At 40.4% G+C, this 27,308-nt stretch overlaps 1 protein-coding gene across 11 annotated transcripts in view; it reads left to right on the plus strand.

The window, feature by feature from the left end:
* The window catches only part of Dhx57 (DExH-box helicase 57), a 59,428-nt gene that overhangs the window by 3,930 nt on the left and 28,190 nt on the right, over positions 1–27,308 (plus strand). For 5 of the 11 annotated variants that reach the window (XM_027426003.2, XM_027426005.2, XM_027426006.2 and 2 more), the window contains exons 2-10: positions 1,561–1,787; positions 5,533–5,679; positions 7,187–7,369; positions 7,749–8,587; positions 10,564–10,742; positions 14,779–14,900; positions 16,109–16,304; positions 17,440–17,564; positions 26,951–27,084. In XM_027426003.2, coding sequence (XP_027281804.1) covers positions 1,567–1,787; positions 5,533–5,679; positions 7,187–7,369; positions 7,749–8,587; positions 10,564–10,742; positions 14,779–14,900; positions 16,109–16,304; positions 17,440–17,564; positions 26,951–27,084 — 2,146 coding nt within the window. In that variant the 5' untranslated portion in view covers positions 1,561–1,566. Of the gene's footprint in view, positions 1–1,560; positions 1,788–4,378; positions 4,579–5,532; positions 5,680–7,186; positions 7,370–7,748; positions 8,588–10,563; positions 10,743–14,778; positions 14,901–16,108; positions 16,305–17,439; positions 17,565–26,950; positions 27,085–27,308 lie in introns of those variants that run through there. The other 6 variants (XM_027426010.2, XM_027426002.2, XM_027426007.2 and 3 more) reach the window with 4 other exon arrangements.

The raw sequence follows: 27,308 nt of genomic DNA on the forward strand, positions 1-27,308 counted from the left end.
CTTTCTTTGTTTCCCCTCAACTTGTTCTGCCATTATGGGAAGTGGGTGCTACTGTTACTAAATGTCTGTTTCTCTATTTCTTATAGTTGTTGCTTTGTGAATTTGCATGCTTTATTGTTATATATATGCTTATAATTGTTATATGTTCCTTCTGAGTTGACTCTTTATCATTATGATGTATCCTTTTTTATCTCAAGTAACATTTTTTCTTGTTTTAAAGTCTATTCTCTGTCTGATATTCACATAGCTATTTTACCTTCCCTGTAATTCCATATTGGCACATAATATATCTGAAATATAAATTACCAGATATTTAAATCATCTTTCCATCCTTTTGTTTGTATCTTTGAATTTATAGTTCCTTCCTAAAAAAAAAAAAAAGAATGCACCTGACAGTCTTTTTTTAATTATTTATTATGTATACAGTGTTCTGCCTGCAGGCAGGAAGAGGGCACCAGATTCCATTACAGATGGTTGCTGGGAATTGAACTCAGGACCTCTGGAAGAGCAGACAGTGCTCTTAACCTCTGAGCCATCTCTCCAGCCCCCTGACAGTCTTTTGACTGGATTATTTAATGAGTCTGACAGTGGATTATTTAATGAGCCTGACAATCTTTTGCCTGGATTATTTATACCATTCACATTTATTGATATAATTAAGATAGTGGGAGTTATGTCTATCATAACATTTTAGTGGTTGTTAACTATGTGTTGTGTCTGTCCCTTTGTTTCTAGTATGTCTGTCCTGCTTTCTTTTTCAGTCAGTCACTAAGTATTTCTAATATAGTTTTGATGATTTCTCTAGAGTTTATTGTATACATATTTTTATTTTGTTTTGAGACAGGGTTTCTCTGTGTAGCTCTGGATGCCCTGGAACTCACTATGTAGACCAGGCTAGCCTCAAACTCAGAGATCCACTTGCCTCTGCCTTCCAAATTTCCAAATACTGGGATTAAAGGTAAATAGGGTGTGTGTGTGTGTGTGTGTGTGTGTGTGTGTGTGTGTGTGTGTGTGTGTGTGTATAACTTTTTCCATGAATGTACATGTCTGATGTACATTCTTTGTTAAGAAATCTGTGTCAGGGGGCTGGAGAGATGGCTCAGAGGTTAAGAGCACTGACTGCTCTTCCAGAGGTCCTGAGTTCAATTCCCAGCAACCACATGGTGGCTCACAACCATCCATTATGAGACCTGGTGCCCTCTTCTGGTGTACAAATATACATGGAAGCAGAATGTTATATACATAATAAATAAATAAAATAAAATAAGTAAGTAAATAAATGTTTTTAAAAAAAAAGAAGTCTGTGTTAGAGGAATTTACTAAATATTAGTCCTAAGGTACATGGTTGTTTTTTGTTTGTTTGTCTCTTTTTTAGTACATGTATTTTTAAAAAATAAATTTTATGTGAAGCAATTTAGCTATTCTGTCCCTAACCTCTCCCATTTAAAATGTGTATTTTTCTTTATTTCTTTAAAGCAGGCTTCATCCATTACTTTGATCAAAAAAGGACTACTATATTTATGTGGTTTATGGTTTCTATATTAATTTTTTGTCTTTCAGGTGACAATGAGTTCTTCCGTAAGAAGAAAAGGCAAGCCAGGCAAAGGGGATGGAAAGGGATCTTCTAGAGGAGGAAGAGGAGACAGGGGTCACACAAATAAATCTCACAGGGGCGGCTATGGCAGCGGTGGTGGCGGTGGCGGCGGTGGCAGTAGAAAGGCCTCCAGTAGAATTTGGGATGATGGTGATGATTTTTGTGTCTTCACTGAATCAAAGCGCCCACCCAGGTCATTATGAATTCCCTACATCTTATTTGTGTGTGTGTGTGTGTGTGTGTGTGTGTGTGTGTGTGTGTGTGTGTGTCTGTGTCTGTGTCTGTGTCTGTGTCTGAGTGCTGTTATGTACATGTAGAGGTCAAAGGACAACTTGTGGGAGTTGGATCTCTCCTTCTACCATGTGGTCCCAGGGATCAAACTCTGCTCATCAGGCTTGGTTGTGGGCACCTTTACCCAGTGGGCCATTTTTCCATACCTTTGTTATACTTTTATAATGTTCAGATATAGAAACAGTTTCAATCCCTAATATTTAGTACAACAAATGGCCAAGAAGGGGGTGGGAATGAGTAATTCTGGTCTAGTTAATTGCTCTGTTCTAAATTTCTGGTAGTCCCTCTCTTTATAACTTTTTTAAAGCACAGTGGTAAATCACAACTATTTTTTTAAGTAGGTTGAATTCTGACCTTGATTATGTTGTAACACTGAACTGAATGTAATGTTACTATTGTGTTAAATGTTTATAGGAGAGTATAAATACTGGAAGAGATAAAAGTACAACAAAGTTTGAAATCTCAAGTATTCTGTAGACTCCATAGGTTGGTGTTTAAAATCAAACAGCCCAAAATTCAATCTGATTGTGTCTTTCTAGTTAGTGGGTTCCATGCTGTCCAGCTAGGTTAGTCATTATCTGATGACATTTCATGTGTGGCCAGTAACAGATGACACAGGCAACCTTCTCTGGTATTCAGCTTTTCATTAATGAATAGACAGAATTCTAGTAATTCTAATGAGTGTTTAAAAGTAAATGTAACTGGGCAGTGCTAATGCAGAGTCAGGCAGATCTCTGTGAGTTCAAGGCCATTGTGGTCTACAGAGTGAGTTCCAGGACAGCCAGGGCTACACAGAGAAAACCAAAAATATAGTAAATGTCCCTCGTAAATGTTATACAGTATAAATATAAAATTCCCATTGCCCCCTAAACTGCACTGATTCTTTGAGGAGGGCAGACTTCATTAGAACTATCACACAAACATATTCACAGGGACTGCTCATCTGAACATGAGTAAGGACATAAGTGGATACAAGGTTTGATGATGTCATAGATCACACATACTTCTAGCCTCAGTGAATTCAACTGTATGCATTCAGAAAAGAAGAAAAAGAGAAACAAAGAAAAGCTAAGTTGCTTAAACTAGCTACCAAATGAATTGCTGTAATGAGTCTGTGATGGTGGGATTTAAACATATGTTCTTAATGAGCACCAAAATAGCCCAATTGTCAGGTGTCAAACAAACAAACAAACAAACAAAAAAACGAAGCTGGGAAGTAGTGATGCACACCTTTAGTCCCAGCACTCGGGAGGCAGAGGCAGGCGGATCTCTGTGAGTTCAAGGTCAGCCTGGTCTCCAGAGCGAGTGCCAGGATAGGCTCCAAAGCTACACAGAGAAACCCTGTCTCGAAAAACCAGAAAAAAAAAAAAAAAGAGGCAGAGGCAAGTGGATATGAGTTTGAGGCCAGCCTTGCCTACAGAGTGAGCTCCAGGACAGCCAGGACTAGACAATGAAACCCTGTCTCAAAATAAAATAAAGGTGATTTGAGACATTATAGACATATTAAGAACAATATATCTCTCAAAGAATGTCATATGAAGAAGTAATTGTAATGTCTTGGGGGGGGGGCGGTGGTAGACAAGGTCTCACTGTAGCCCAGGCTAGCCTAGAACTCACAGCAGTTCTTTAGTCCCTCAGCTTCTACTGGGATTAGTCATGAGCCACCACACCCATCATTTTCAGAGTCATACCTTAAGACCTAATGTCTAAGTTAGATGCAGATCTTTTTCTTTCAAAGTATATACACGATTGGTCTTAGAGTTTTAAATGTTCAGGTATTCACAGCTATTTTTGAGTGCCTTCTATGCCCTGGGCAATGTTTTACAGACTAGAACTGTAGCAATAAGTAAAACATGTCATTATCTCCAGAAAAGATTTTTGAGACAGGATGGACCATAAGTGTGTCACTGAAGTTGTAGTTGAAGAAAAATGAAGGAGAGTAATGTGTGCAGTAATGTAGTTGGTGTTTTTACTCCTTGTAAGCCTGCCATCCAGCTCCCAAATAAATACATGGAGACTTATTACTTATGAATGCCCAGCCTTAACTTGGCTTGTTTCTAGCCAGCTTTTCTAGCTTAAATTACCTCATTTCTCTTTAACAATGTTTTGCCTCTGGGCTTTTTACCTTTATTCTATACATCTTTCTTTCCTTCTTACTCTTTGGCAGGCTGTGTGGCTGGATGACTGGCCCCTGGCATCCTCCTCCCTTCCTTTTCTTGCTCTAAGCTCTTCTCTTTTAATCTCTCGAGCCTAGATTTCTCTTCCTATTTATTCATTCTGCATGGCAGCCCCGCCTGCCCCTCTCTCCTGCCTAGCTATTGGCTGTTCAGCTCTTTATTAGACCAATCAGGTATTTTAGACAGGCAAAGTAACACAGCTTCACAGAGTTAATCAAATGAAGCACAAAAGAATGCAACCCATCTTTGCATCATTAAACAAATATCCCACAGTATGGATGAATGTAACACATCTTAAACTAATATTCCACAACAGGGTAATGTGTAAAAAATACCAACATTGAGTGCCTATCATGTGGAAGTCCTCTAAAAAGGTACCATTTGAACAAGGACAAGAAGAGAGGGAAAGAGCGAGCTATGAACATTCAAGGCAGAGGAGATGAAGCAACTTGGAAGTCCCTAAGCCAGGGCTACATTTAAAAGGCTGGGGAGATGCAGAGAAGCCGTGTGACAAGAGTAAGTGGCAAGGTCAGAGCAGAGAAGCTCAACTACAGGTGACTGACTATTAGAGGGATTTTAGCTTTTGCTTTGGATAATAAAACCACAATCCCTTCATTCAGGAGGCAGAGGTAGGCGGATCTCTGTGAGTTTGAGACCAGCCTGGTCTACAAGAGCTAGTTCCAGGACAGCCTCCAAAGCCACAGAGAAACCCTGTCTCAAAACCACCCCCCCACCCTGCAAAAAAAAAAAAAAGAAAAGAAAAGAAAACCACAGAGGTTTGACACAGGGTGTATGACATTTCAGTCACTCTGGCCACAGTTGCCACTCTTCAATAGATTCCTCTTCTGACACTGATAGATAAATGGGGGTTAAATGAGGATAACTGCTAAAGTGAATCAGAGTGTCCAGATAGAGAGATGGACTTTATGATGAAGACTAGAGATAGAACATGGTGGACCACACCAGCTATCCTAGCACTCGGGTGGTGGAGGCAAGCCTGTGGATCAGCTCAGGTGATCCATAACTGCATAGCTAGTTGACCCCAGCCTATACCACGGGACCTGTCTAAAAAAAGAAAAAGAAAGAAAAGAAAAAAAAACTAGGAAGGATGGTAAAGTATAGGGATGTGTAGATAAGTGGTTTGTCTGATAGGAGCATGTGACCTCCTCCCACACAAACTTTGAAGAAATGATGAGACAAATTCAGATTGTGGATTTTCTGTAAGATAGTGGACTCCGCTCTTCAAAACTGTCACTGTCAGAGAATAGGCTGGGAACTTTTCAAATTAAAAGAGTTTGGGAAAATGCTAACTGGTGGCTGGGGAGATCCAGTAGATACTGTAGAAAGTTCATTCTCTCCACATTTGATGCATTCATCTGCTGTCTATGTGTTGTGAATATGTGGGAGCCCTGATGAGAGTATCAAAGCTTTGCTCATGAGCATGTGATTTTAATTCCGGCCCAATTACAGTAACAAAAGCAAAGGAGAGACACGGCCTAAGTGGAAGCCCAGAGCCAAAGTGCCTCTTCAGACACTGCACATGACGTCAGAGAATCAGGAGAAAGTGAAAGCCCTTCTGAGAGACCTGCAGGAACAGGGTGCGGACGCAGGATCCGAGTAAAGTATCTTATTTGAGTACATTTTATATAGAGAACACAGTGACAGTGCAAACCCCTGGTCAGCTTTAGTTATTGTATCAGTGTAGAGCAGTTCTCAACTTTCCTAATGCTGCAAACCTATTTCATTCAGTTCCTCATGCTGTGGTGACCCCCCCAACCATAAAATTACTTTGATGCTACTTCATAACTGTAATTTTGCTACTATTATGAATCCTAAAGTAAACATCTGATATGCAGGATGTCTGATATGCATCACCTGTGGGGTTGAGAACTGCTGGTATAGTGCCTATAGCATCTATACACTTGAAACTGTACTTTAGCTGAAAGTGAGGCAAGAGAAGTATAAGAGCAATACCCAGCCACAGTTTTAGGTATATCTCACACCGCCCTGAGCAGTAACACAGATTACCTCATTTTCCTTTTTCACCAGGGCTTTGCTACTATGGGTTGTCGGGGTTTTATTGAAAACATTCCAGCTTAAAGTTTGTATGAACAAGTAGAAGACTTGTTCTAAGAAAAAATATTGAGGCCAGTTCTTGCTAATGAAGCCCAGGCTGGCCTCAGACTCACTGCAGTCCCCCTGCCTCAGGTTTCCCACCCACCCAATCAACCCCCCAGCAAGATAAGTTTTTGTTGTTCTTTTTTCCTTATGTATATGGTTGGTTTTCCTGCTGTATGACTATCCACCACTTGCATGCCTGGTACCAGAGAGGCCAGAAGAAGGTGTCAAATTCATTGAACTGGAGTTACAGACAGTTGTGACCCACCATGTGGGTGCTGGGAATTGAACCCACGTCCTCTGAAAGCACAACCAGTGCTCTTAACCACTGAGCCATCTCTCCAGCCCCTAGATCAAACTTTAATATTGTGCCTATCTGCCCAAGCAAAAGCATTGCATCTTAACCCATCTGTGTTACATCATCAGTTGAGGTTTGTTCATCTTCCTGTTTGCTGAAATAATGAGTCATTTGCCTAGGCTTTCTCCTCAGCAATTCAATAAATAGATAAATAAATCCTTTGATAGAGTAGTGAGGACTAAGTCCTCTACAAGACTTTGGATTGTCTCAGACTCAGAAAAGGGTTATACATTAAAGAAAAAAGATAGGGGTAGTGTCAAGAGATGGCTTCCGTGGGTAAGAGTAAAGGCCTTGGGTTAGACTGTCTAGGGTAATGTTGTCCCATTCTCTGTAACCTTAGTTACTAATGCTCTCTGAGGTTTAATTATCATTTGAAAAAGTAAGATATAGCAGGGTTATTGAGAAGCTAAAAAGAATTTGTTCCTATAAATGACTTTGCATAGGACCTGATGGTATGTATATACCTAAGAAATACTATTTCCCAAAATAGAAATTAATGTTTGCTATAAGATTAAGTTAGCAGCTGAAGAGCAATCAGGGTCCCATGTCCTTGGCTCCTTGAATTAAATTCTTAGACCCTTGCAGAACTTTTCTCTGACTTAAAGAGACATTAACATCTAATTTATGAAAATACCTGTTCTCTAAAAGAGAGATCTCTGGGGAGGAGGAGGATGAAGAACTGGAGTGTGATGGTGAGCAGTGCTGGCCAGCTGGACAAGGGCCTGCCTTTCTTCCTGACCCCATTCCTTGGGAATATATCGGCCCAGAAGAAGTGGAGCCTCCTGTCCCAGAACTTGCGGTCTCACCGTTTGCAGTGCAAAAACTTTCCAGGTGACCACTTTTATCACTTATGGAAGCCAGGAGGAATCAAGCCAACTGCATCAAGTTATAAACCCAAGTAACTTCCTTGTGATACCCTGTCATGGCAGTACCAGCAGAGCCCAATATGCCTAACTTGTGTTTTAAGATTGAGGGAATAGTGTTATCGGAAATGCTGTTTCAAAGTCCAGACCATAGCTGTCCACAGAGATAACTTCATATGTATGTATTTAAGTGAATTCCACTTTAGTGTTATCATAGATGCTCTTTCAAAGCACAGACTGTAGCTGTCCACAGTGATAACTTCATGGTTATGTATTTAAGTGAATCCCACTTTAGTGCTGTATAAGACTTTTTACATGGCATTTTTGTCACATTTTGCCCTCTCCAGGTATGGTTTCAACACTGAACACTGTCACTTGGCCCTGAGGATCTGTGATGGCGATCTGGGTGCAGCTCTGGAGCATCTGCTGGACCAGTGTTTTTCTGAGACATTTGGAGAGCAAATGAGACTCTCTGAGGCAGCTGCTCATGTAAGCTTGCATGAGTGTGTGGAGCAGAGACAGGAAGAGGCACTTGCCCTCAGGTCCATATGTGGAGAAAAATTTATAGAGAGAATTCAAAACAGAGTCTGGACCATTGGACTGGAACTAGAGTATTTGACAAATGAATTCTGTGAGTCCAAGCGGAAGGGAAGTACCAACAGTGTTCGCGACACTTCACCTGAAACCTGTAGGTTTTACCTCAAAGGGAACTGTAAATTTGGATCAAAATGCAAATTCAAGCATGAAGTGCCCCCAAATCGAATTATTGGGAGAGCAGAGAGAATAGTAGATGAGTCTCATCTTAACGCTGATGATGAGACAGCTTTTCTCTATGAGCTGGAGATTCGCTTTTCTAAAGAACACAAGTACCCCTACCAAGCCCCCCTTGTGGCATTCTACTCCACCAACGAGAACCTACCTCTGGCGTGTCGTTTACATATTTCTGAGTTCCTTTATGGCAAGGCCTTGGAGTTTGCAAAGACCTCAGAGCCTGCTGTGTATTCCTTGATGACCCTCTTAGAGGAAGAATCTGAGATTGCCAAGTTACTGACAAGCACTCATCACAAGTACAGTGATCCCCCTGTGAACTGCCCCCTGGAACCTTCTGAGACCAGGACTGCTAAACCTGCCTACCGCAGACCAGTGATTCCAAGTCATTCTTTTCTTTCAAATCAAATTCCAGAAGGTATGTAAAACGTTGGTGTTAGGGACAGGGCGGGATCAGCATTCAGAATGACAAGTATGAAAGTAAAACATGAGGTTGAATGAGGATTCCCTGACTGGTCACTCTGTCTGTCTTGAACTGTGAATCCAGCTGTGTCATGTTGTTTGCGATCCCTAGACAGGAAGTCGGGGGTGATATTTAAGCTTATTGTAACTATATAGAGAAGGATGGTCGTGAGTGATGAGCCAAGCTGACCAGCTGGGTAAGTCTGCCCTTGTCCTGACTATGTAGATTGAGGTCACAGAGGCCTCAAGACACTGTCTTAGACGTTCTCATTGAATTTGGTTTCATATGTTTACTTTTTATATATGGTATCCATTCCCTCATGTTTTTTAATGTTCTAGGCTAGTAAAAAATTTTGATCAAAATAATGCCATGTTTATGAATTCTTAAATGTAAATGTCTATGTAGGCCGCTGGCTCTGTCCAACTTTCTCATCAAGATTCTTACACCATGAACTCCTCTTCAGCGCTCATCAAAGAACTTACTTTCATTGATTATTGTCAGTCTTCAGGAAAATTCAACTTTCCATCTTTCATTAAGACTCTCCTGGCTAAGGGCTAGAGATAGAACTCAGCAGCAGGGGCTCTGCCTGGCATGCATGAGGTCCTAGGCTTGACCCTCTGCACAGCAGGAGGTGGGGGCGGTGCAGAGACTTTTCCTGGTAAATTCCAGGAAGGAGAGAACAGTGAGGCTGAGATGTGGATGCTGGACAGTTAGTTAGGTGGAGTTCCCAGCCCCTGACTGGCTCCTGAACAACAGCTTCTATACATGGTATTCACATGTGTCCCTTAGGAAATAGCAAATTAAAAGTCATGGGAAGTTTTATGTTTTGGTTTGGTTTTTTTGGTTGTCCGGGGGATTGAACCTCTGGCTTTTCTCATGCCAGGCAAACACTCATCCCTAGTCTGACTTTTCAGTAACAGTACTGAGTTATAATTTATATACCATGAAATTCACCTATTTAAAGAATAGCATTCAGGCTGGGCGTTGGTGGTGAACGCCTTTAATCCCAGCACTTGGGAGGCAGAGGCAGGAGGATCTCTGTGAGTTTGAGGCCAGCCTGGTCTCTAGAGTGAGTGCCAGGATAGGCTCCAAAGCTACACAGAGAAACCCTGTCTCGAAAAAAAAAAAAAAAAAAAAAAAAAAAAAAAACAAGAAGAAGAAGAATAGCATTCAATAGTTTTGTTTTTAATGTCTTAGAGTTGCACAATTATGACCACTACTGATTACCCTGAAATAAACCTGTACTCATTAATCCCCTATCATCAGCCCTAACAACTGTTATTCCATAGTCTATGTTTCACAAGTTTGCCTATATATGCATTCCATATGGTATGAAGCCTTTGGAAACTGGATGCTTTCACTTAGCATAAAGTTTTCAAAGTTCATGCATGCATAGTAAGTATCCATTCTTTTTTTATGTTGAGTGCTATTTATTACGTGGATATACCATACCACATTTGTAGATCAGTAAAGCATTTCATAGACGTTTGGGTTATTTTATATCATTGAATTTGGGGGACACTTGTAAGTAGCAGAGACATTCATGTTAATTCCTTGAATTGAAAGGTTTGTTTTTGATACGTAATCCCAGCACTTGGAAGGCAGAGGCAGTCAGATCTCTGATTTCGAGGCTAGCCTGGTCTACAGAGCAAATTCCAGGGTTACATGAAGAAACCCTGTCTCAACACCCCCGCCCCCCAAAAAAATAAAGCTTTGTTGTTACTTCAATTTACTAGCACCGTTTATTGTTGAGGAAAGCTCACTTTAGCATTTTAAGTCATTGGTAGAAGTGGTATGGAGATGAATGAACTGTTCCATTCAAGCTTCAGTGTTTCGTTTGTCTTGTGGTGTAGTTGTTACTTTGTTAGTGAGTTTCTCCCCTTCCTAAAGAAAGAACAGACTGAAAATGTATCCTTCTACTCCATTGCAAGCCGAGAGACTACCAGAACCTGAGGACGGTGCAGATGACGATGAAAGTCCTGCTCCAGTCATAGTGGAGAGTGAAAGCTACGTGAACCTTAAGAAAAAGAGTTCTAAGAAATATGAGTGGCCGGCAAAGTCAGTATATGCTGAGAACAGTAAGATCTGCAGGCAGTTCCGGATGAAACAGGTACTGTACAAGGGCCAGCACCATCTCCCTGAGGTCTGGATGCAGCAATTCAGAATGGGAGGCTTTGGCTACCCTTCCTGCTGGCTTCTGGTTTGCTCTGCATGGTTAAAACTTCTTCTCTTGGGCTGGAGAGATGGCTCAGAGGTTAAGAGCACTGACTGTTCTTCCAGGGGTCCTGAGTTCAATTCCCAGAAACCACATGGTGGCTCACAACCATCCGTTATGAGATCTGGTGCCCTCTTCTGGTGTGCAGATACATGGAAGCAGAATGTTTTATACATAATAAATAAATAAATAAAATCTTAAAAAAAAAACAAAACTTTCTTCTCTCACCCCTTCGATCTATCCTTCTTTTCCTCTTCCCCACCCCCACACCCCAAGACAAGGTTTCTCTGTGTATCCCTGGCTGTCCTGGAACTCACTCTGGAGACCAGGCTGGCCTCGAACTCACAGAGATCCGCCTTCCTCTGCTTCCTGAGTGTTGGGATTAAAAGCGTGCGCCACCAACGCCCAGCTGGGATTGTTTGTTTGTTTTTGGTGTTTTGTTTTCTTTTTTGGCCTTTTGGAACAAGATCTTGCTATATAGCACAGGTATGAGCCACCACTCCCTGAGTGGATAGACTTTTCTACTGCAAAATCAGGTGCATGTGCTAGATGCTTTGGGGACATTCCTCAGCTGGTAAATATCAAATGCCATGTGTATACCAATAGCAGTAGCTAATTTATTATTTGAAGGGAATATTAATACTGTGATTTACATTAGAAAATTCCTGTTTAAGAGAAGGGGAAAAAACTCATATGCCATTTCATAGACTCACAGAATAAGTAATGTACCTGAGGTCATGTAGACAGTAAGTGGTAACAGAAATTCAAGCCAACTGTCTCAAAAGTCTGTGTTGGGGTTTTTTTTGGGGGGTGGGGGTGGGGTTGGTTTTTCAAGACAGGGTTTCTCTGTGGCTTTTGGAGGCTGTCCTGGAACTAGCTCTTGTAGACCAGGCTGGTCTTGAACTCACAGAGATCCACCTGCCTCTGCCTTCCAAGTGCTGGGATTAAAGGTGTGCACCACCAACGCCCGGCTAGTCTGTGTTGTTTTTACACTGACTTGAAGATTGTTTTAAAAGAAACCATAAGTAAATTTGGAGGACCCAGTTGGATGTAAGGCAACAGTCAGTTATTGAATGAGTTTGTGGATTAGATTAAATGATGTCTAAGGACCCTTCTATGATCTTTATTTTTATATATTATCAAGTATATACTATAATGCCAATAGATCTTATATATATATATATATATATATATATATATATATATATATATGAAATACCATAGAGAAAATGATAGGAACAGAAAATTATTTAGTCAATTTGATTATCATGACAGATCTCTATGATAAAATTATTTGCAGGAAATAACAGTATAATTCTATATTCCAAAATATAGCAAATTATTTTTCAGTTTTAAATTTTTATTTTAATTTTAAAGAGTATTATTATTTATTCATTTTTGTTGTATCTATGTGAGTTTATGTGCACCATATGTGTGCAGGTCAGGTACCTTCATAGATCAGAAGAGGGCATTGGATCCCTGGTACTAGACTTAACTGATGGTTGTGAGTCACCTGATGTGGCTACTGGGACTTGAACTATCGTCGTCTGAAAGAGCAATACAAGTTCCTAACCACTGAGCTGTCTCTTCAACTCAAAAATTTTATTTTTAGTTGACATATGCATACTTATATGACATTTCAATGCATGTAGATGATATGATTAGTGCTAGTTTTACCTGTCACATTAGACATTTATCAATTCTATGGGAACACTCAAAAAAATCCTTTATCTAGCCATTTTGATATGTGAAAAAAAAACATTATTTTTTTAGTTTTTTTTATCATTTTTTTATTTGAATTAGAAACAAGATTGATTTACATGACAATCCCAGTTCATTCTCCCCCCTTCCTCCCCTACCACCCCCAACTAAAACCCTACCTCTCACATACCCTTTCTTCTATTCTTCACCTGACTCAACCTTTCTGCTCCCTCATGACCTCTGCATCCTTCCTCTTCTTCCCTTCTCATTCTCATCCCTCCCTCCCCCTTCTTCCCACGCTCTCAATTTGCTCAGGGGATCGTGACCCTTTCCCCTTCTCCAGGGGACAATGTTGGTCTCTTTTAGGGTCCTCCTTGTTTGCTAGCTTCTCTGGCAGTGTGGATTGTAGGCTGGTAATCCTTTACTCTATGTCTAAAATCCACATATGAGTGAGTACATACCATGTTTGTCATTTTGTGACTGGGTTACCTCGCTCAGAATGGTTTCTTCGAGTTCCATCCATTTTCCTGCAAATTTCAAGATTCCATTGTTTTTTTCCGCTGAGTAGTACTCCATTGTGTAAATGTACCACATTTTCTTTTTTTTTTAAGATTTTATTTATTATGTATACAACATTCTGATTCTGTGTATATCTGCACACCAGAAGAGGGCACCAGATCTTATAACAGATGGTTGTGAGCCACCATGTGGTTGCTGGGAATTGAACTCAGGACCTCTGGAAGAGCAGCCAGTGCTCTTAACCTCTGAGCCATCTCTCCAGACCCCCACATTTTCTTTATCCATTCTTCAGTAGAGGGGCATCTGGGCTGCTTCCAGTTTCTGGCTATTACAAATAGTGCTGCTATGAACATTGTTGAACAGATGTCCTTGTTGTATGAATGTGCTTCTTTTGGGTATATGCCTAGGAGTGGAATTGCTGGATCTTGTGGTAGACTGATTCCCATTTTCTTGAGGAGTCGCCATACTGATTTCCAAAGTGGCTGTACAAGTTGGCACTCCCACCAGCAGTGGAGGAGTGTTCCTCTTTCTCCCCATCCTCTCCAGCATTAACTGTCATTGGTGTTTTTGATTTTAGCCATTCTAAAAGATGGTATCTCAGAGTTGTTTTGATTTGCATTTCCCTGATGGCTAAGTATGTTGAACACTTTATGTGTCTTTCAGCCATTTTAGATTCCTCTATTGAGAATTGTCTATTTAGTTCTGTACCCCACTTTTTAATTGGGTTGTTTGGTGTTTTGGAGACTAGCTTCTTGAATTCTTTGTATATTTTGGAGATCAGCCCTCTGTCAGATGTGGGGTTGGTGAATATCTTTTCCCAGTCTTCCTGACTGTGTCCTTTGCCTTACAGAAGCTTCTCAGTTTCAAGAGGTCCCATTTATCAATTGTTGATCTCAGTGTCTGTGCTCCTGGTAAAACCATTATTTTTTAAGACAGGGTTTGTAGCCAACACTGGCCAAAACTTAATATGTAGCACAGAATGACTTTGAACTTCTGTTCTTCCTGCTTCAGCCTGGGCTATGCTATAGAACATTAGAAGTTTTCCCTCCTAGCCACATCCAACCCTGTACCAATTAACTGTCCACAATCCATCTTCTCTTTCCCCATAGTATTAGCACACAATGCAGTTGTTTGGGGTATTGATCAATAGTTGTGAAACTGATTCACATAGTTATGGTGAATGGCAAAAAAAAAAAAAAAAAATGCCTTGGCAATTGCTATTTTGTTGATTGATATGGTATAGAGCGTAGCTCCTAACAGGCTTTGGTCATTTATGTTTACATTTATTCATTAAAATAAGTTCAGTGCCTCAGAAGAACTTCCTATATGTCAAGAACTCAGTACCTCCATGTGGCCAGAGTTACTGTGTTGGACAGTGCATGTGTGAATTGATTCTGTGGACATATAAGGTTTTATTGTAGTGTTGATAGGAATATTCCCATTGAGAAGGATCAGATAAGTGCTAAGCAAGAGAGGCTTATATATTTCCATTTATTCAAATGTGGAAAGATGTTTTGATTCCACTGTGGACTCAGCAGCTAGCCTTCTAACTAAAGCCCCTGCGTTCAGACCTGCTATGTCTGAACTAGGAGAGCAAATTGCTAAAGAAAAAACAGAAAGGCTGTATAGCTCATTGTGGAATTATAAGCTGAGTTTTGTAAGAGATAACTAAAAGTAACTCAACTGCTGCCTTCTCCTTGATTTTTATTAGGCTTCCAGACAGTTCTACTCAATTCTACAAGAAAGACAATCATTGCCTGCTTGGGAAGAAAGAGAAACAATTCTGAAATTGCTGAGCAAGCACCAAGTGGTTGTCATAAGTGGTATGACCGGGTAAGAAAGTGGTCTACTTCAAATGCAGCTTTACTGTACACTTAGGGCAAGAACACTGGCTACCATGACCAGGTCTACTTAAAAAAACAAAAAACTGTAGCTGATATTATCTGCACATTTTGTTCTCAATGTCAGATATTAAATGATATTCCATATAGATGGTTGTACCACTTCTCTAGTCTCAGGGCCAAATTACAAAAACCCAAAACAGAGCTTAGAAAAACGTCTTGTGGCTATGTACCTCTGTGCCTCGAGACTCCTTTAATGCTAAGGCCTAGCTACAGGTTTCACGGCATTGTTAAATCAGTATCGTTGTATTCTAGCAGCTTGAAAGCTTCATGCCTTCTTCATTTATCCCATGTTCTTTAAAGCTTGTTGCTTTATTTTGTTTCGGTTTTCTTTTTAGCAACCACTTATGTAACATATGTTTTTCTCCTGTTCCATACTCTCAGTGGAAAGCAAACCTGCTTGTCTAGGGCAACTCTCAGGCCTGATTTAGTTTTTTATTCAGAATTGTACAAACAACTGTTATATTTGTTCTGAGACTCAACTAAGATCGTAGTAATTTTATATCAGTTTCTCATAGTCTTTCATTTCAGTCCATTTATACCCAAATTTACATTAAAGAGAAGACTATAAAAGGGTGTGTGTATGTGTGTGTGTGTGTGTGTGTGTGTGTGTGTGTGACGAGGGTTTCGTGTATGGGCTCATGTGTAAAGAGGCCATAGGAAGCTGTCAGGTGGCCTGCTCTTTTACCTGTCTGCCCTAATCCCTTTAATCCCAGCACTTAGAAGGCAGAGGCAGGCGTATCTCTGTGAGATCAAGGACAGCCTGGTCTACATAGTGAGTTCCAGGACAGGCTCCAAAGCTACACAGAGAAACCCTATCTTGAAAAACCAAAATAAGGAAAAAAGAATACTTAAATGATAAGCTAACACTTTGAGATCTATATCTAGCGTTCACATCCCTAGAGTCATTTTTAGGTCTCACTTGTGTCTTTTCCATGACCCTCATTTTCTAAGTGATATTAGACGTCACTTGAGTGCCCCACTCCTAGGATTTATTATCCTGAGTGCTAAGGAGGTGGTAGTACTAGGCTCTAGCTGAACACTTGGCTCTAGTTAGCCTTAGATCCTTGTTGCCTGCAATTGCTTTGTTAACTAGCCCTTGAAAACTTCATTTTAGGACTCCTTTGTTTTGACATACAGATGTGGGAAAACCACACAGATTCCACAGTTTATTCTGGATAATTCTCTGAACGGGCCACCTGAGAGAGTGGCAAACATCATCTGTACCCAACCTCGACGCATCTCTGCTATCTCTGTTGCTGAACGAGTCGCTAAAGAAAGAGCAGAAAGGGTGGGTCTGACTGTGGGGTACCAGATCCGATTGGAAAGTGTCAAGGTGTGTATGGTCTGCTTACCTGCTGGTAATACAAAGTAACAGTTTTCAGACATAAAGAATCTGGGGGATCTGGCCAGGCGTTGGTGGTGCACACCTTTAATCCCAGCACTTGGGACGCAGAGGCAGGTGGATCTCTGAGTTCAAGGCCAGCCTGGTCTACAGAGTGAGTGCCAGGACAGGCTCTAAAGCTGCACAGAGAAAACCTAAAGCTGCTCTGTCTCGAAAACAAAAACAACAACAACGAAAAAGAATTTGGGGATCTGGAGACTGACAGGCAATTGGGGATATGTTCCTGTACTTGCAGTTTATTAACAAATTACCTTCAGTGGGGTTGGAATCCCTTGAGAAACATTCTGATATTAGGAACACTTATCTGACCACACCAAGTATGCTTTATGTAGGCTTTCTATTTTCTAAACCTATTTTAGATTTATTTTATTATATATGTGTGTGTTATCTACACATAATATATATACACATATATATTAATGTTTTGCCTGCATGAATGTGTATGCACTGTTTGCATGCCTGGTATGAGGGCATGGGGTCCCTGTAACTGCAGTTATGGATGATTATAAGCTGCTGTGTAGGTGCTGGGAATCAAACCTGGGTTCTCTGCTGAGCCATTTCTCTAGCCCTGGCTTTTTATTCTTAATTAGCAGAAGTGATCTTGCTATTAAATCTGAAGCAAATGTAAACTTGACTTAAACACCCATTTTAAAGAAATGTTTCATAACCAGCCTAGTAGTGCACACTTTTACTCCCAGCACTTGGGAGAAGCAGAAAGATCTTTCTGTGTTTTAGGCCATCCTGGTCTACATAGCAAGGTCCAGTACACCTAAGACTATATCCACCCTGTCTCAAAAAAAACAAACAAAACAAAGTTCTATAATAGTACTTGGTGGCTTTTCATTTTTGTTTGTTTGTTTTGTTTTGTTTTTTGAGAGTCTTAAAGTTTTAATATGAAGCAGACGAGGGTGTATTGTTGACCTTAGCTAGAAGGTACAGTTACTATCTCGGATAAAATGAAATTGCTGGTGGCTCTAATGTTCATTCCTGCCCGTTCAGTTTGGCTTGCCAATAGTTACTTTTTCAAAACCTTATTGATGTGTGACATTGCTCTCTTCTTTGTCAGTCCTCAGCCACCAGACTGTTATACTGCACTACAGGTGTGCTGCTGAGGAGGCTGGAAGGAGATGCAACTTTGCAGGGAGTCACCCACATCATTGTTGATGAAGTTCATGAGAGGACAGAGGAAAGGTAAAGGGGGGGCTTTCCTAATGGACACCACTCCTGTGAAATGAAGACATGACTGAAAAACTATTCCCTGCTTCCAGTTGAGTGTCATAGATGAAGTAGTGACAAATTCATGAGGAAGCAAAGTCAGAGGGGAGGAGCTACTTCTTGATCTCCCAGGTGTGTAGTACAGTGGTCGGAAAGTGCATGTCCATCACTAGGAGAGCCTCCTGGGCACCATGGTGTGTCCCTGAAGGTCGCTGCCTATGTGCTTCCTCTGTATCTTTTGAATGAATGATACACATAAGTTTCTACCACCAACATTAGTGCCCGGTGGCGTGGTAGCTGCTGGAGATAAATGCATAGGAGTTTCCTCTTCATTTTCACAATCTGAAAGGAAAAAGAAATGAGGAGCCATGGAAATTGACAGCAAAGATGGTCAGAGCACATTTCTGAAGAGCTGACATCGTAAACTGAAGTGTGACAGGGAATGCCGTCTAACACTAGGAACAAAGACAGCATGGATGAGAACCCTGCAGTGGGCATGGGCATGATGAGGCCAGGCTGCGGGAAGGCAATATGGCTGAGGGGTAGCAGATGAAAGAGAGGACAACAGAAGAGGCAACAGGAACCGGATCTTCAAAGGCCTTATAAGCCATAATAAGGCATTTAGGGTTATTTTAATGAATTAGAAATCATTAGAAAGCATTTTTTGGAATCTGAGGAAAAGCCACATAGATACATAATGTGAATCAGTTTGTCATATACATGATGGGCTGAAAGAGTAGCAAAGCAGTGGGAAGGAAGGGTTGCAGGAGTAAGGGCTCCCAAAACAAACGCTGTTCTAAATACCCTCAGAAGAAAGATCTGAGTACACTTACCAGACCAAAGTAGTTGGAAATGCCAAATTAAGAAACTAAGAAAAACATTAAAGTAAATAACGTTGAAGATTCAGATAGTAAAATGTTTCTAAGAACTAAAAAGAAGTGGGGCCAGGTGGCACATGTCTTCAATCCCAGCACTTAGAGGCAGGTAGAATTCAAGGCTAGCCTGGTCTACAGAGTGAGTTCCAGTACAGCCAAAGCTACAAAGAGAAAACACTGTCTTAAAAAACAAAACAGAAAACGTATAAACAAAAGACTATCTGTTAATTTATTAAAATCTTTTGTTTCCTGATGGTATCTTATAGAAATGTTTATTTATTTTGTTAGTTGGTCTGCACTTGGTATGTCATGAGCATAAACACCCCAAATCCCTGTCCTTAAGAGTTTACTTTCAAAAAAAAAAAAAAAAGAGTTTACATCCTGAGCCGGGGCGTTGGTGGCTCACGCCTTTAATCCCAACACTCAGGAGGCAGAGGCAGGCAGATCTCTGTGAGTTCGAGACCAGCCTGGTCTACAAGAGCTAGTTCCAGGACAGCCTCCAAAGCCACAGAGAAACCCTGTCTCAAAAAAAACCAAAAAAAAAAAAAAAAAAAAAAAAAAAAAAAAGTTTACATTCTGATTGTTAGGGGAGTCCAATAATAAATAAGAAAAATATGGAATATTAAGTTCCAAGAAAAAAAAACAAAATTCATGGCAGGATGTGGGGTTCATTTGAAGTTTTTTCCCCATCTTTTTTCTATTAATTTATATTTTATATTCTAATCCCAGTTCCCCTCCCTCCTCTCCTCTCACTCTCCCCACTCCCCCCCCCCCCACCTCCCATCTGCTCCTCAGAGAGGTTAAGGCCTCCCCTAGGAAGTCTACTAAGTCTGTCCCATCATCTCATTGAGGCAGGACCAAAGCACCTCTCCACCCCCACACCCATGTGTCTAGGCTGGGCAAGGTATCTGTCCATATAGAATGGGCTCCACCAAGTCAGTTTGTGCATTAGAGTTAGATCTTGGACCCACTGCCAGTGGCCTCATATATTGTCCCAGCTACACCATTTCACCTATATTTAAGGGAGTCTAGTTCGGTCTTATGCAGGTTCCCCATTTGTCAGACCTGAGTCAGTGATCTCTCACTAGCTCGGGTCAGCTGATTCTGTGGGTTTCCCCATCATGGTCTTGACTCCTTTGTTCATATTTCCACTCCTCCTTCACTTTGATTGCACTCCAGGAGCTTGGCCCTTTGGTTAGTTGTGGATTTCTGCATCTGCTTCCATCTGTTTCTGGAAGGAGGGTTCAAGCTTCTCTGGGGTTGTGGAATGTAGGCTGGGTATCTTTTGCTTTATGTCTGGTATCCACTTATGAGTGAGTACATACTATATTTGTCTTTCTGCGTCTGGCTTACCTCACTTGGGATGGTTTTTTCTAGTTCTGTCCATTTGCCTTCAAATTTTAGGATGTCATTGTTTCTTATCGCTGAGTAGTACTTCATTGTATAAATATTCCACATATTCTTTGTCCATTCTTCAGTTGAGGGGCTTCTAGGTTGTTTCCAAGATCTAGCTATTATGAATAATGTTGCTATGAACATAGTTGAGAAAATGCCCTTGTGGTGTGAATGTGCCTCCTTTGGGTATATGCCCAACAGTGGTATTGCAGAGTCTTGAGGTAAGTTGCTCCCTAATTTTCTGAGAAATTGCCGTACTGATTTCCAAAGTGGCTGTACAAGTTTGCGCTCCCACCAGCAATGGAGGAGTGTTCCCTTTTTCCACATCCTCTCCAGCATAAACTGTCATTGGTGTTTTGATCTTAGCCATTCTGATTGGTTTAAGATGGAACCTCAGAGTGGTTTTGATTTACATTTCCCTGGTGACTCAGGATTTTGAGCATTTCGTTAAGTGTCTTTCTGCCATTTGAGATTGTTCTGTTGAGAATTCTCTGTTTAGATCTGTACCCCATTTTTTAATTGGATTATTTGGTAGTGTGATTTCTAGTTTCTTGAGTTCTTTGTGTATCTGCCAGATGTGGGCTTGGCAAAGATCTTTTCCCATTCTGTAGGGAGCCGTTTTGTCTTGTTGACCATGTTCCTTGCTTTACAGAAGCTTCTCAGTTTCAGGAGCTCCCGTTTATTAATTGTTGCTCGAGGTCTCTGTGTTACAGGTGTTTTATTTAGGAAGTGGTCTCCTGTGCCTATGCATTGAAATGTATGTACCACTGTCTCTTCTATGAGGTTCAGTGTGGGTGGATTTATACTGAGGTCTTTGATTCATTTGGACTTAACTTTTGTGCATGGTGATAGATATGGATCTATTTGCATTCTTCTACATGTTGACAGCCTGTTATACCAGCACCGTTTGTTGAATATGTTTTCTTTTTTCCATTTTATATTTTTAGCTTTGTCAAAAATTAGGTGTTCATAGGTATGTGGGTTGATATCAGGATCTTTGATTCAATTCCATTGGTCCACCTGTCTGTTTTAGGCCAATAACAAGCTGTTTTCGTTGCTATAGCTCTATAGTAGAGTTTGAAGTTAGCGATGGTGATAACCCCAGATGATCCCTTATTGTACAGGATTGTTTTGGCTACCCTGGGTTTTTTTTTTTTCCATTTAAAGTTGAGTATTGTTCTTTCAAGGTCTGTGAATAATTGTGCTTGTATTTTGATGGGGATTGCATTGAATCTGTAGGTTACTTTTGGTAGGATTGCCATTTTTACTATGTTGATCTTACCTATCCAAGAGCATGGGAGATCTTTCCATATTCTGGTATCTTTCTTTAAAGACTTGAAGTTCTTTTCATACAGGACTTTCATTTGTTTGATTAGAGTTACCCCAAGATATTTTGCTATTTGTTGCTATTACAAAGTGTGATGTGCCGGGCGTTGGTGGCACATGCCTTTAATCCCAGCACTCGGGAGGCAGAGGCAGGCAGACCTCTGTGAGTTCGAGGCCAGCCTGGTCTACAGTGCTAATTCCAGGACAGCCTTCAAAGCAATACAGAGAAACCCTGTCTCAAAAAACCAAAACAAAAAAAACAAGAAAACAAAGTGTGATGTTTCTCTGATTTCCTTCTCAGCCCATTTGTCATCTGTATGTAGGAGGGCTACTGATTTTATTTATTTATTTATTTTAGTTAATCTTGTATCCTGCTACTTTACTAAAGGTGTTTATCATTTGTAGGCATTCCCTGGTAGAATTTTTGGGGTCACTTATGTAAACTATCATATCATTAGCAAATAGCAAGAGTTTGACTTCTTTTCCTGTTTGTATCCCTTTGATCTCCTTTTGTTGTCTTATTGTTATAGCTAGAACTTCAAATACTATGTTGTATAGATATGGAGAGAGTGGACAGCCTTGTCTTGTTCCTGATTTTAGTGGGATTGCTTTGAGTTTCTCTCCATTTAGTTTGATGTTGGCTGTTGGGATACTGTATATTGCCTTTATTATGTTTAGGTATCTCCTTGTATCCTTATTCTCTCTAAGACCTTTATCATGAAGGGGTGTTGAATTTTGTCAAAGGCTTTTTTAGCATCTATTGAAATGATCATGTGGGTTTTTTTCTTTCAGTTTGTTTATATGGTGGATTACACTGATGGATTTTCGTATGTTGAACCATCCCTGCATCTCTGGGATGAATCCTGCTTGATCATGGTGGATGATTGTTCTGATTTGTTCTTGAATTCAGTTTGCCAGTATTTTATGGAGTATTTTTACATCTATGTTCATGAGGGAAATTGGTCTGTAATTCTCTTTATTAGTTGTGTCTTTGTGTGGTTTGGGTATCAGAGTAATTATAGCCTCGTGAAGAGTTTGGCAAAGTTCCTTCTGTTTCTATTGTGTGAAATAATTTGAGGAGTATTGGTATTAGCTCTTCTTTAAACATGTAGTAGAATTCTGCACTGAATTCATCTGGACCTGGGCTTTTTTTTTTTTTTTTTTTTTTTTTTTTTTTTTGGTTGGGAAACTATTGGTAACTTTATTTCCTTAGGGTTTATGGGTGTATTTAAGTTGTTTATCTGTTCTTGATTTCATTTTGGTATTTGGTACTTATCTAGAAAATTGTCCATCTCCTTAAAGTTTTCCAATTTTGTGGAGTATGGGTTTTTGAAGTATGACCTAAAGATTCTCTGGATTTCCTCAGTGTATGTTGTTATGTCCCCCTTTTCATTTCTGATTTTGTTAATTTGGATGTTCTCTCTCTGTCTTTTGGTTAGTTTGGATAAAGGTTTGTCTGTTTTGTTGAATTTCTCAAGGAACCAACTCTTTGTCTCATTGATTCTTTGCATTGTTTTGTTTCTATTTTATTGATTTCAGCCTTCAGTTTGACTATTTCTTTCTGTGTACTCCTTCTGGGTGAGTTTGCTTCTTTTTGTTCTAGAGCTTTCAGTTGTTCTGTTAATTCACTAGTGTGGGATTTTCCAGCTTCTTTAAATAGGCATTCACTGCTGTGAACTTTCCTCTCAGCACTGCTTTCATTGTGTCTCATCGGTTTGGGTATGTTGTGCAGTCATTTTCATTAAATTTTATGAAGTCCTTTATTTTTTTTTCTTTATTTCTTCCTTGACCCAGTAGTAGTTCAGTTGATCATTGTTCAATTTCCATGTGTTTGTGGGCTTTCTGAAATTAATGTTACTGTTGAATTCCAACTTTAAGCTGTGGTGATCTGATAGGGTACAGGGGTTTATTCTAATTTTTTTTTTTTTTTGTATCTGTTGAGGTTTGCTTTGTTACTAAGTATGTGATCTATTTTTGAGAAGGTGCTGAAAAGAAAGTTTATTATTTTGTGCTTTGGTAGAACATTCTATAGATGTCTGTTAAGTCCAGTTGAGTCATAACATCTGTTAGTTCCCTTATTTCTCTGTTAAGCTTCTGTCTGGCAGATCTGTCCAGTGGTGAGAGTGGGGTGTTAAAGTCTCCCACTATTAGTGTGTGGGGCTCAATTTGTAATTTAAGTTTTAGTAATGTTTCTTTTACAAATGCAGAAGCCCTTGTATTTGGGGCATAGATGTTCAGAATTGAGATTTCCTCTTGATGGATTTTTCCTGTGATGAATATGAAATGCCCTTCTTTGTCTTTTTTGATTGCTTTTAGTTTGAAGTCTATTTTGTTAGATATTAGGATAGCTACACCAGATTGTTTCTTAGATCCATTGGACTGGAAATTTTTTTCCCAACCCTTTACTCTGAGATAATGTCTGTCTGTGAGGTTGAGGGGTGTTTCTTGTATGCAGCAGAAGGATGGATTCTGTTTTCATATCCAGTCTGTTAGCCTGTGTCTTTCTATAGGTGAATTGAGGCCATTTATATTCATGGGTATTGATGACCAGTGATTGCTAGTTCCTGTTATTTTTGTTTTTGTTGTTGTGTGTTCATTTCCTTTCTTTGGGATTTGCTGCTATAAGCTCATCTATTTCTTGTGTTCTTGTGGACATAGGTGATTTTCTTGGGTTTGCGTTTTCCTTCTAGTACTTTCTGTAGGACTGGGTTTGTGGATAGGCATTGTTTAAATTTGGTTTTATCATGGAACATCTTGTTTTCTCCATCTATGGTTATTGAAAGCTTTGCTGGGTATAGTAGTCTGGGCTGGCATATGTGGTCCCTTAGTGTCTGCATAACATCTGACTAGGCTTTCATTGTTTCCATGGAGAAGTTAGGTGTAATTCTGATAGGTCTGTCTTTATATGTTACCTGGTCTTTTTCCTTTGCAGCCTTTAATATTCTTTCTTCATTCTGTGTGTTTATTTTTTTGATTATTATGTTGCAAGGGGACTTTTTTTTTTTTTTTTGGTCCAGTCTATTTGGTGTTCTGTAAGTCTTTTGTACTTTCATAGGCATGTCCTTCTTTAGGTTGGTTAAGTTTCCTTTAGAATATTGTTGAATATATTTTCTTTTTTTTTAAAGATTTTATTTATTTATCATGTATACAACATTCTGCTTCCATGTATATCATCTGCACACCAGAAGAGGGCACCAGATATCATAACGGATGGTTGTGAGCCACCATGTGGTTGCTGGGAATTGAACTCAGGACCTCTGGAAGAGCAGTCAGTGCTCTTAACCTCTGAGCCATCTCTCCAGTCCCAAGTTCTTTTTGGTTTTTCTTTTTTTTGTTGTTGTTGTTGAATATATTTTCTGTGCCTTTGAGTTGGATTTCTTCTCCTTCTTGTATCCCTGTTATTCTTAGGTTTGGTCTTTTCATGGTGTTCCAGATTTCCTGCATGTTTTGTGTTAAAAATTTGTTGGATTTAAATTTTTCTTTGACCAGTGAATCTATTTCCTCTATCGTATCTTCAGTGCCTGAAATTCTCTCTTCCTTTTCTTGTATTCTGTTGTTTATGCTTGCATTTGTGGTTCCTGAACATTTACCCAGATTTTCCATTTCCTGAATGCCCTCAGTTTGTGTTTTCTTTTTTTTTTTTAAGATTTATTTATTTATTTATTATGCATACAGCTGTCTGCCTGCATGCCAACAGAAGGCACTAGATCTCATTCAAGGTGGTTGTGAGCCACCATGTGGTTGCGGGGAATTGAACTCAGGACCTCTGGAAGAACAGTCACTGCTCTTAACTGCTGAGCCATCTCTCCAGCCCTTGTGTTTTCTTTATTGCCTCTAGTTCAGATTTCATGTCTTGAATCGTTTCCTTTTTGATTGCTTTTTCTTGGTTTTCTTTAAGGGTTTGTCAATATCTTCCAATTTTTTCTTTTTTCCTCCATTTCTTTAAGGGAATTTTTTCATTTCCTCCTTAAGGGCCTCAATCATCCTCATAAAGTTATTTTTTTAGGTCTTTTTCTTCTGCTTCCTCTGTGTTGGGTTGTTCAGATCTTGCTGTTGTAGCAGCACTAGTTTCTAGTGGTGCTGTATTGCTCTTTATATTGTTGAGTGTGTTCTTACCTTGTTGTCTACGCATCTCTTCCTCTAACTGGTACAGGTGGAGCTTGTACTTCAGGGGGGCGTCTTCTTTCTCCAGTTGGTATAGTTGGGGCCTGTGGCTCCATTGACTGCTCCTTCAGGCCAAGCAGAGCAGAGCTTCTGGTGAACGCTCCTCTTGGTGTAAGTGGGCCCAATGCTTAGGTGGTCACTGCTTGAGGTGCAGGTGGGGCTCCAGCTCCAATTGACACTCCTCCCATGGGAGGTGCAGGTGGGGCTCAGGGTTCGGTGGTTGATGTAATGGTGGGGGATCTCCAACTGAGAGATGGCAGTGGATGCTGGCTGGGACACAGGTGCTCTTTCCCAGAGAAGTCTTTGCTATAGTTTCTGGAAGCTACTGCTGGAAACCACTGCTGTTGTTTCAACCGATGATAACTCCTATGATCACTCCTTGCTCCTAGATCTTCCCAGGCCTGGGCTCCCTCTGACACTGCTCCCAGTCTGGGGCTCATGGCTCCATTGACACTGAGCCAGGCCTGAAGCTCCAGCCTCCCTTTGACAATGCTGCTCCAGGCCTGACCTGCCTCTGAGGGTGCTCCCAGATCTGAGGCTCGTCTCGTTTGAAGTTTTAACAAATTAGCCAAGGAAAGCCTTGCTGAACATGTGTTTTGAACATGGAAGTGAGGGGCCATCCAAGTAAATGGCTGGCAGAAACTCATTCTGGCAAGTTACTGACATGCAAAGACCCTGAGCTGCATTTCTCAAGGATGGCAAGATCAGAGTCCTGAGCTTACTAAGTGGGGGCAGCAGTAGGGGTAAGGGGCAGGGGTGGGGAGGGTGCAAACCATATCACAGAGATCCATGTTAGTGAGCACAGCATCTCCTGGGAACTCATGGAGGATTTTGAATAGAATGGCACACTGGGGTTGACATTTGAACAGAAGCAGCCTTCTACTGTATTCATCATAGAGTGCTGGAAGCTGAGGGCTAGCATGGACCCGTTAAGAATGTGTCTTGGGCAGGGTGGTGGTGGTGAACTCTGGAGATATAGGCAGGCAGATCTCTGTGAGTTTGAGGCCAACCTGGTCTACAGAGTGAGTTCCAGGATAGCCAGGGACACACAGAGAAACCTTGTCTCAAACAAAAAATAAATAAAGGCAAACAAACAAAAAAGAGTGTTGCTTGGAGTACTGCACTCTGCAGTACACATTGATCCACAATTCATGGAGGATTTTGTGGTTTGGTTTTCATTAACAATAGGCTTAGGAGTGTTCCTGTCATTATCTATAGACCCATAGCTTAGCTTTTTAGCAACTGCATGCCATTCCAAAAACTAGATACTGCTACAGTTTGCCATTTCTGTTTCTTTGAACTTACAAATAATGCTATGATAAAAATCTTCATATGCATATTTTGTATACCTATAGATAAAAAGAATCAGAATGATCAACTTTAGCAATAAATCCTATCTGTGTTTTGGTTGGCACTGCACTGAATGTAGTTGAAGAGAACTAGTGTTTTGTATTCTTTAATTCTGAACTGTTCACCACCAGGACTGTGACACATCTAAGTTTTACATTTTCCCCTAAGTCTTAAATGCTCCAAATACACAAAAGTCATTAGTTTTCACATGTTGCATGTGTCTGACCCATGGGTGTCTTTTCTTGTCTCTAGTGACTTCCTACTGCTAGTTTTGAAGGACATTGTGTCGCAGAGACCAACCCTCCAGGTCATTCTCATGAGTGCAACTCTGGATGCTGGGCTCTTCTCAAAGTATTTCAGCTATTGCCCAGTTATCACTATTCCAGGTAACCAAAGCACACTGTTCACCAGTCTCCCTCCATTGCTGTGCATCCCTCTAAGTGAGCAAGGGTCACTACTCCAAAGTTCACTTGAAACAGGAGGTATTGCTACCTGTTTCTAGAGACCCAATTTATTATAACACAACATCCCAGTGTGAAACAGTCGAGGAGGAGGCCATTTACCCACTTGCCAGATTTTAATGCTGTGTGTGACTCTTTAAAGTCCCTAG

The sequence above is a fragment of the Cricetulus griseus genome, chromosome 7, assembly GCF_003668045.3.
Source record: "Cricetulus griseus strain 17A/GY chromosome 7, alternate assembly CriGri-PICRH-1.0, whole genome shotgun sequence".
Taxonomy (NCBI): domain Eukaryota; kingdom Metazoa; phylum Chordata; class Mammalia; order Rodentia; family Cricetidae; genus Cricetulus; species Cricetulus griseus.